This window comes from Patiria miniata, unplaced genomic scaffold, assembly GCF_015706575.1.
Source record: "Patiria miniata isolate m_02_andy unplaced genomic scaffold, ASM1570657v1 HiC_scaffold_2, whole genome shotgun sequence".
Lineage (NCBI taxonomy): Eukaryota > Metazoa > Echinodermata > Asteroidea > Valvatida > Asterinidae > Patiria > Patiria miniata.
Genome location: NW_024037058.1, coordinates 3,376,124 through 3,386,493, shown reverse-complemented (window position 1 = coordinate 3,386,493; position 10,370 = coordinate 3,376,124). Strand labels below are relative to the sequence as shown.

The following is a 10,370-nucleotide window of genomic DNA, read 5'->3' as shown; positions in this document are numbered from 1 at the left end:
ACGTCGAACGAGGTTACGTTAACCTTCAACCTTCAACTTTCGTCCGCGATATCGACCGATGACACATATCGTGACGTCACAGGGGCAAGGCGGAGTTCCCGGTCGTATTTGTGAACGAGTGACAACCAAAGTTGGTCTGTGATTTCACCGAAACTACTCATTCAACAAAATACAACTTTGGACTGATCTCAATTACATTATGGCAAAAGAGTATGATCATTTATTCAAGTTGTTAATTATCGGAGACAGCGGTAAGTATGACCTGTTTGTGTAGTGACAGTGTTGTGTTTTTGCAAATTGTTCCATGATGGCAGGAAATACAAATTTGGACATGTTCATGATCATGATGTTGTAATTCAGTCATATTGATCATGTTGATGTGATGTTGTAATTTATGTAACTCATTTGTATGATAATGTGTGTTTTTGATTAAAGTCATATTATAGCATAAGGTGAAAAATTGTGCACTTGACTTTTAAGTTTTAAAAACAAAATAATCAGACACAGATCATCATGATCATGTGATGACCATGATGACTGTCATGACTGTCAATCATGACTGTATTATAGCAATGTTGATATCACTAAGAATTTTCACTATTCGATATATCGGAAATCCAATAATGAGTGATATCGAGAATATTCAATATATCAATTATCCATAAGTAAAAGTTAAAGACCAGAAAGATGACACTTGTTAAAACAAATCTGAAGTCCCACTTTTCCACGGCTTACTCAGCACTGAATCTGAGTTTGAACATGTTGAAGGAGTGGTTTTAATTCGAATCGAGTCAAGTCTTCTGATGAGGGAGTCGAGTCGAGTCATTTGCTTGCAGCAGTCACTTGAGTGGAGTCAGTTACTCGTTGGCACTCGAGTCGAGTCAAGTCGCCAAAAATTGTGACTCGAGTCGGTACAACTATGGGCTGTTAAATGTCAAACAATCATGTAGAACTGCGTACATTGCAATTTTCTGTAAAGAAAAAAAGCCACATTTTTTTTTTCAAGCAATATCATAATCCTTCCTCCGGACATCCCACAAATGTGTGGCCAATGCATGTTAGGTAGCAAACATGCCGAATGATGGCACATTTACTGTCACTTCGCATATCATTTCCTTTAATGAAAAGCAGGAAATATGCATTTTACTGTTTCTATTTTTGGTAAGTTTTGGTTTATTTAAATAACACCAAGTCAGCAGCTGACTGATATGGCTGATGACATCGGCTTACAATAAGTTTGAAATTCATTGTGTACATGTTTTAAATAAAAAGAGTTGTTTTTGATAATACAACAAAAGCCATGGATTAAATAATGTTGAAACATTGATCAAGTAGGGCCCTACTTATTTAATCAAAATTTGCTCTTAAAAATATCAGAGGATAGTTGCAATTGCATAAAAAAAATTAATAAAAAAAAACAACTTGATTATTAAAAAACTGCAAAATGTGCATTGAATGGATTAGGCAAAACAAATATTTCTGCTTCCGGATTCCCTACCTACCCTATTCTGACAGCCCCTACCCTAATTTTTTTGGGGGAAAAAATGAGAAAAAAGACCACCTAAAACCATCTACACTGTACATGTATAGTGTAGTACCGTGTAGTCTGCGTGTAGTCAAGGGTAAAAGGTAGAAACCTTTTACCCTTGACTACACGCAGATGCCTCCATATGATCGTACTCAAAAGAATGTGCCAACAAATAAAATTCCCTATCTACCGACCCTTTTTTTCGAATGCCATGTAATCGGAAGCAGAACTATTTTTTTAGCCTTATGGATGCCAGTATCAAATAAAAATCAGAGTATAAACAATTATATAGCATCAATTTTGATGGATTTGGCGCTATACAAGAATTTTATTATTATTACAATGTAAAACTGTTACATGGGTCAGAGCAGATATATCAGTACCATGAAAGGTGGCAAAACTTTAATGGTGGCAAATTACTTGTTTCATCACCATGATCACCATAAATGAAAAAAGTATGTGATAGTCTTTACTTATGAGTAGCTTTTAAAGTCATTTTAGATTTTTAAAATGATGAAAGGGGGGGGGGGGTTGCCAAAATCTCTGTGCTGGATTGGGTCCAATATATTGGACCCAATATATTGAGATTAAGCCATTTGTAGAACTCTGCAGTTTTTTTGTGAACTTAACTTCATCATTGTTCTTGTACCCCTGTACATGTATGTAATTTATCTGTTGACAATCTATATTGTTTTTTTTTCCAGGTGTTGGAAAAAGCAGCCTTTTACTTCGTTTTGCAGACAACACTTTTTCAGGTACAGTATTACCGAAGAGTGATACTGTGTATTGTGTGCAGTATCAATGTTGTAATGTAAATTTGTTGGTACAGGTATACTATGCATATAGTCCTATAGTCCGAGTATCACCCAACCCTCGATACATACTGGTATTTCATTGTGCACTTGCCGCCATAGATATTTGTGATTCATGTGACTATCGGTATTTTAGCCAACCAGGATAATAAATTATAGTTTGAGGTGTGTTGTAACACATACAGTGGTGGTTCTAGGGGGGGCTGTAAGGCCCCCAAAAATTTTGTCTAGCGCCCCCCCCAAAAAAAATTCCATGGAAAAAAAAAAAATTGGACTAGCAAAATGTCAGAATGTGACGTACATGCGAATGGTCTCCCCCTAAATAAATAGTCGTGAGAGGAGGATTTTAAAAAGTAAGTAAAAGGTACAGGGGGCGAACCTGTGTTCACAGGAATGCAGTGCCCCTCTGTCTTTCGATGCGATTGGGCCAGACTCAAGTCCATGAAATGCTGCTGTGGGAGGATCGCCATACCTCCTCCACAGCGAGTCTGTTACCTTCCCAGCATTGAATAATGCCGGTACCTATTTAACACCTGGGTTGAGAGGAGTAATTGAGGTAAAGCGCCTTACTCAAGGGCACAAAACGCATGGCCACGGTGGGGCTCAAACCCACAATCTCATCATCATGATCCTATGCTGTACTGCTAGACCATAAGGTTAATAATTTAGCAAAACACACCCAAAACTGACACTCATTTCCTTTAGTCACAGTAGTTTGCATTCAGACATGTAGTAGAGGCCCTGTAAGTTACATGCACTTTATACATTAATTCTATCAAGATAGAAAAGCAATCTCCACTAGCTTAATCCACGGTCATGATGTACACATCTGTACACCTCACACATTTTGTAAAGCCTCATTGCTGGCAACTTGCCAGTTACCCTTTTGAAGAGAGTGTATCAACTTGTCATAGACAATGTGCAACTCCCATTGGACAGGAAGCAAGCGTGTCACAATCTGTCTGTCTGGTTCATTCATTAGACACTGTAGGCTGTGAAGCTTCAGTGTACAAATGTACATTGTAGCTTTTTCCTATACCGTGTACATTGTATGCTACAAATTCTTAATCGAGCTACATGTAACTGCTGTACATGTACGAATCAGGCTCTCGTGAAATAAACTTATTTATGTTATTAGGTTTATATGTATCTATTAGGCCTACAGCCATGACTACACAGATTTACAAACTTATTCTTGTATTTTGTCTTGGATGTTGATGCTATGCATGCATTAAAAGACCCTAACCTTCCTAAATCCTCCAAAATCTGCTTTGGAGGATTTTGCAGGATTGAGGCTATGCAAAAGTGTTGCTGATTTCAGAGGATGTACTTTGTCAAGGTCTTGGGCCGGACCTTGTGTTGCTTATGCTCAGCCGTGCATAAATTTAGGCCGAGATTATACTTGCAATCCTCCGCATTGCTCCAGGATGTCACTGACACAGCCTGAACATTATAAGGACAGTGATTACTTGAGCATTTTGCAGTATTGAGGCAGTCACCCCGCCAAGGAACCAATTCAAGAAATAACGGAGGATTTTGCAGGGTTCAGACTGTATGCAGTTTTTACATGGAGGTAGTTGGAGGATTTTGCAGAAATGAAATTGCATCTTAGCAAAAATGCCTGGGGAGTTAGTTATTTAATGTTGATGAGTCCATTATTCACAATTTATAGTTGTATTTATCAATACTATGTATCTTAACTAATGTTTTCTTTAACCATTTTTAAACTCAGGAACATATATCACAACAATTGGAGTAGACTTCAAAATCCGTACGATTGATCTTAACGGAGAGAGGGTGAAACTACAGATATGGGACACAGCAGGCCAGGAAAGGTTCCGGACAATAACATCAACGTAAGTCAACATGAAGTTGCTAGTAATACAAAAACTGTGGTAATAATTCAGTTGATCAGAGTTTGACTTCACTGGTAGCCCGCTAGCTAGCCAAACGCTAGTCAAAACAGCGGCGGGCTAGTCAAACTATTCCTTAAGTAGCCCGGCTGGCGCGTCATAAATTAATGGGCTTTGGCAAAGATGAAAGGAAAGAAACAAACAAATTATTAAATTCAGAAAGCAAACCTGTAACAATATTTGTGTCTAATGTTATTTAATGTTCAGGGTTAAATTATTAGGTATGTTTATTAAAATCACCGACAACATTGCCTCAGAAAACTATTTTCAACCCCAACAGTCCAAAATCCTCCAATTTTAATATCATTATTAAATGTGTGGTTATTCTTTAACGTAAGTAAATATAGTTGATTCACAAGTACATGTATGAAGCAAGTTCTGGAATCTTGAATCATCATTCTTAATTTCAGTTCCATAGTTTTGGTTTTATTTTGTCAACAGGTATTATCGTGGTACCCATGGTGTTATAGTAGTGTATGATGTTACCAGTGCAGAGTCTTTTGTCAATGTTAAAAGATGGCTGCACGAAATTGAACAAAATTGTGATGATGTGAGCAGAATATTAGGTAAGTCACCTACTGAGAAAGGTCACGATAACCGATGCTAGCAAACTAGTACATACAATGTGCCGTACATTATGACACGCTGTGGTCCAGTGGTTATGGTGTTCAACTCGTGTGTGTCGTGGAATATGGGTTTAAATGCTGACAGGGAACATAGTGCTTGTGCTCTTGAGCAAGGCAGTAGTTTACTACGATTTCCGAGTCTCCTGTGTTGGTTTAAACTGCTTTTCAGTGCCTGTTCGGTTTCTCCAAAACGTCTTGCCGCAGTCTTCACCACCACCTATAATTCAGTAGACTATAGCGGACTGTTGTCTTAGGATTGTTTATCTTTGACCTTGACTAATTTCTCAGGCAAGGTGTTGATTGGTTTGCAGCATGTGGTGATACCATGTTTTCAACCTGATTCCTCATGACCACTTCTGTGGATGATCAATATGTCCCAGTGTTGATGCACCGCCCTCACCTTACATGGCAAATGATAGTATGAAAGCCAAGTGTAGGTACACGAATCTAGGATGATTGTGTGTGCCAGCTCCATGGCATATATTCGTATATATATGCATATTCGTATAGATTCGTATTTTTACTCCCAATGTTAACAGTATTTTTTTTTGCATGTACCACACTTTTAATTTGGCCTCAGGGCCACGACTGGTGTGAAAATTAATAAATCTAATCTAAATGAATCTAAATCTAATGGCAATCACAATGCTAGCGCAATACGGAAATTATATTTTATGTTCATTGTCATTACGTACATGTACGTAATACATGTGTGGTATTGCGATGTGAATATTTGTTAAATTGGCATCCCTGACGTTTTACTATACTACAGTCATCGTGATATTTATAACATAGCTCAAATTCATTCATTGCAGTTGGCAACAAAAACGACTGTCCAGAGAGGAAAGTGGTCTTGACGGAAGATGCAACAAATTTTGCTGAACAAATGACAATTCAGTTATTTGAGACGAGTGCGAAAGAGAACATCAACGTGGAAGAGGTAACATCAGTGGCTGTCATTTTATCATTCTTAATTTCTTGTGATTCTTTTAAATCAATTAATCAAACTTTCACTTGTGAATTAGACTGGTTACCTATTACACTTATTGACTGTCACTTGTGAATTAGACTGGCTGCCTATCTCACTGACTGACTGTCATTTGTAAATTAGACCGACTACCTATATTTCAAATAAAGGACTGGTTGTGGGCAAGAGATTCGGAATACGCTAGGAGGATTTCCTAGTAATGTATGCAAATTATATGCTAGACTGGTTCTGTGTTCCACCATTGTCCTGCGGACTTCAAATGTAAGCGCGGAACCAGCCTATTGCAAAATGGCAACAAGGCTACCACTAATGGGCAGTTTGTGTGGTGATGCATTTTGACTTTTGCTGGATTCAAAAGTGTCGCTGGTCGCTATCGAGAAAGAGAGGGGCACTGCTTTTCCGTATTTGAAACTTATGTAGTTGAAATGCTTGAAATTTGCCTTTGTGGAGAAACTATGACAAATTTGCATTCTGGTTATGGCTAGAGTCAGTGTTCTGATTGCCATGTGTTCAACTGTCATCCATGCGCTAGAACGTAAACTTCTTTTTAAAAAATAGAAATTGTACTGCATATGCGCAGAGGTGATCCAGTCAAAGGCTTTACATTAAAACTAGCTACCAGTCCCCATTATGGGAGCTGGAACCTTGACTCAACCAGTCTAGGCTACCTATGACCTTCACGATGTTGTTCTTGATATTCTACGTACAGATGTTCAACGCCATCACTGGGCTAGTACTGAAACAAAAGAAAGAGAGTGCTGCAAAGCAGTCAGCTCAAGAAAACAGCCAGACGGTCAAGCTAACTGCCAGGGGAGGCAAAAAAGGCAAAAGCGGCTGCTGCAAATGATCCAATCATTCTAGATAGTTTACTAGGCTTCTAACAGGTCCAGGCTCCAAGCAGTTCACCATATAATAGAGAGGTTTCGCATGTGAACAGATACGTATATATATACATACTTAAAACTATCTGTAATAACCTATCAGCCATTCCACCATGTACACATACATCTGGAAGCCTTACCAATGGCAGTAGTAATCCACAATGGCAGCATCCAATCGGAGTCTTGGTTTCAAGCATGCAGATATATTTAGCAATCAGTCCTCATTGGATCAAATTGCACATGATTCAATTAAAAAGGAGAATGTGAAAATCGACAATTGACATGATACACACTGATGTGTAGCGAGTACATATATCCATGCCGTGTTGATATGCAATATACATGTATATGTCGTGCCACAGCTGATAGGCCTATTGTGAATGTATCAAGACATCGTATGCGATTGGCTACGTGATACACACTGATGCATAGCCAGCAATGTATGTACATGTATCCGTATCCTGTTCATGCGCACCTGATAGGCCAATCATGTCTGATATCGCGTATGATGTCACAAGACCACACAAACTGCTATAAGTTATCATGCGAAGCCTCTCTAATGTCTTTCTGGTCTACCACATCCACACTCGTCCAAAAATTCAGTCAACTCAGGGCTGATATTTTCAATCGAGTGTTGAGTTGTTTCCAAGGCTAACTTTGTATGTATTTTATTTTGATAAAAAATCTTAAACCATCAAACAAAAAAGGTAATGTAATTTGGACTGCTGTACTTCACTCTGCTTATAGCCTTTGCTTTTTACTGTACACATTTTGTAAATATTGAGGAATGTGTAAAGGCTGGTTTGCAGTCGATCACACAAGTGAAACAAATTATTATAGTTATTACTCATTTCCAGTAATGAAACCAAGGATTCCTCAAAAGCGCCCAAGGCACTGCAGCTTGCAAGCCAGAATAAACCTGTGGAGAAAAGACAATGAGAAGAAATTACAGTTTAAGAGGTGGGAGGAAAAGCCCAGGGGAATATTCTGGGGAAAACCCACTGAATCAGGTAGGGACTGAAAACCGAATCCACATTGGCTCAGGCAGGATTCGAACCCGGGTCACAGCGGTGGAAGGCGAGGAAAGTATGGCTACGCCAACCCAACCTGAACATTGATTATGTTCACAGTTTATAGTTGTCATTGAAGTGCTGGCTTCTGGTCCTGAAGGAAAAATTGAACTTTGACACTGTCACTGACCCAGCTTTTAACATCGAACCGGTATAAGTGCTGGTTCGGAAAAGAACAATGAATGTAAAAATGTCATAGAAATAATAATAATAATAAAACGGTTCTTATATAGCGCATTACACAATGTCTCAATGCGCTTTATTATTATTATAGAAACAAACAAAATGGACGACATTGATTTCAACATCACATGGCTGACTATACACATGACTGACTCTGTATAAAGTATGCCAAAAAAGTGCAACATTCAGAAAACAAATACATGTACATGTGCATGAAATTAAAAAACTGTTTGATGATTTTTTTTTCAATGAAATTACATATTACATTAAAGCCTGACTATTTCTCAATCCACTTGTTTTTACCCCATTCCATTTGGGTCCCTTGATCCAGAAATACAATCAATTAAAGTGAAAAGGGTGTGAACTTTACTTGGGTCACTCTCACCTGGACATGCTGAATCAGGGTCAAACATTGAATAGGCATTGAAGTTGGTAACATCACAGGTGACAGTGGCCCAAGTAAAATTTACACCCTTTCACTTAACTGATCTAGGTACCTATATGGAATGGGGTAAAAAGGATTAGACTGAAAAATCGTCATCAGCACCACAAACTGATACTCAGTTGTGGGCGAGTGCACTGCACCGGCTTATTTTGAGTTTCACAAACTGACATCCTCCACAGTGCAGAACTTCCAGAGTGCACCCCATACAATTTAGGATTCATGAACTGACACTGACCTTAATTTCAAAAAATTAAAACAACGTTTTTTATTTACCGTTTTACCGATGCTTTAAATTCCTGTAAAATCTTTCAAACCATTTTCTCCATTCTGTATTGCTGTATCATGCTTCAGTGTCGGTTTGTGAAAAAGAAAATCTTTTTATTTCGCGCCAGTGCCGATGTTTGGTGCACTACCGGATGTTAGTTCGTGAAATCGAAACTTTTGATTACATGGTTTTCACGAACTGACACCCACTTGCGTGCGAGTGTCAGTTTGTGGTGCCGATGACGAAATATTCAGGCTTTAATGTAGTACAGTGGAGCGTCGCTATAACGAACATTGTGGGATCCACAGAAATTGTTCGTAATAACGATCATTCATTATAGCGATTTTCACACATTAGTGGCAACCTCTTTAACTCGATTGTTATTGTGTAGTTGCAGTTACAAACCACCCGCGGAGTCGCCAAACTTGTCCATTAATATTTTCAATTCTGTAGCAGAATTTCATCAAGTACGCCGTGGTAGTTACTAGAAGACGACTTCAAACGCGTGCGACTGTAGAATCATGTAATTACACAGTTTTTAATAATAGCCATTTGTCGCTCTTCTGTTGACATTTCCAACAACAATGTTCGGTACGTTTTGTACACAAAAATTGGGAGCCAAGGCTGATGTTCGGTATGGCCCAATGTTCGGTATAGCAGTGTTCGGTATAGCGACGTTCCACTGTATATACTTTCATTGAAGAAAAAACAACTGACAGTTTAACTGTTTGTTTTCTGAATGTTGTACTGAATGCTGTAGATTGAGTCACAAGCTGCACCTATATTTACATCACTGGTGAACATGCATCCTACATAAATACAGCATAGAAGGTTATAATAGTGTTGTGCATCGCGGGTCAGGTTAACCAGGTCAAACCGACCGGAAACAATATAGATATATATATACCAAGTCCAAACTGAAACCCATCTGAAATCCCTAAAACTGACCCAACAATAATTCAAGGAAAAAATCCAGATACATCCCCATGGGCATAATTTTGCACAATTGCCCTTGGTATACTATCATGGTTACAGTCTCCTAATGACAAATTTACCTTCAACATTTGCGTTCTTTTATAAAATGTGTTACTTTTTGTGAATTATTTCAACATTCCTTTTTACAGTGACAATTTCTATACATGTACATATTTTTTAATCAATAAGCTTGACTTTATCAGGAAAAAAACATCTCATGACTATATTAAGAAGTTAAAACAAAATGGGAAAATTGATATTTAGCCGTTCTCTGAATGAACAAGTACCCTTTTTGGGGGGGGCTATAGCTTTTGTTGTCCACCAAATCTGCAAAAACAATAACAAATATTTCCTGTTGCCAATGACACCTGTTTTTTTATTATTGGTAATGGCAGTATGAAAGATACCTGCAGAAAACGGGAGCTTCATCTGGGAACACAAGGCCTCCAGAAAAGTGTGAAATTGGGTAGATAATTGCTAGACTTTCACCACTGGGCACAATCTGGTACAATCTGAAATGTATGGAGAAAAATAGAACATTTTAATCAAATCAAAAGTCCTATGACAATTTGTTGAATGAGGTGCTATTAAATCAATCAACAAATTATTGGATGAATGTACATGAACCTTTATTCCCTTACAATTACAGAAAAATGGCGTGCAGAAAGCTTGCATTATGTAAGG

The 10,370-nt window shown here is 38.2% G+C and overlaps 1 protein-coding gene across 1 annotated transcript; it reads left to right on the top strand.

Moving 5' to 3' along the window:
- Window positions 1-66: 66 nt before the first annotated feature.
- On the top strand, window positions 67-8,058 carry LOC119727019 (ras-related protein Rab-35-like). The gene is made up of 6 exons (XM_038198903.1): window positions 67-251; window positions 2,233-2,283; window positions 4,073-4,196; window positions 4,695-4,819; window positions 5,695-5,819; window positions 6,577-8,058. The coding sequence occupies exons 1-6, from the start codon at window positions 200-202 to the stop codon at window positions 6,712-6,714; spliced, it is 615 nt and encodes a 204-aa protein (XP_038054831.1). The 5' UTR covers window positions 67-199; the 3' UTR covers window positions 6,715-8,058.
- Window positions 8,059-10,370: the final 2,312 nt, after the last annotated feature.

Bases quoted from the DNA above. Each gene is read 5' to 3' on its own strand.
- LOC119727019 (XM_038198903.1), top strand. From the start codon at position 200: ATGGCAAAAGAGTATGATCATTTATTCAAGTTGTTAATTATCGGAGAC. The intron at 2,284-4,072 runs GTACAGTATTAC...TTTTAAACTCAG, and splicing joins TGCAGACAACACTTTTTCAG to GAACATATATCACAACAATT. The intron at 4,197-4,694 runs GTAAGTCAACAT...TTTTGTCAACAG, and splicing joins TTCCGGACAATAACATCAAC to GTATTATCGTGGTACCCATG.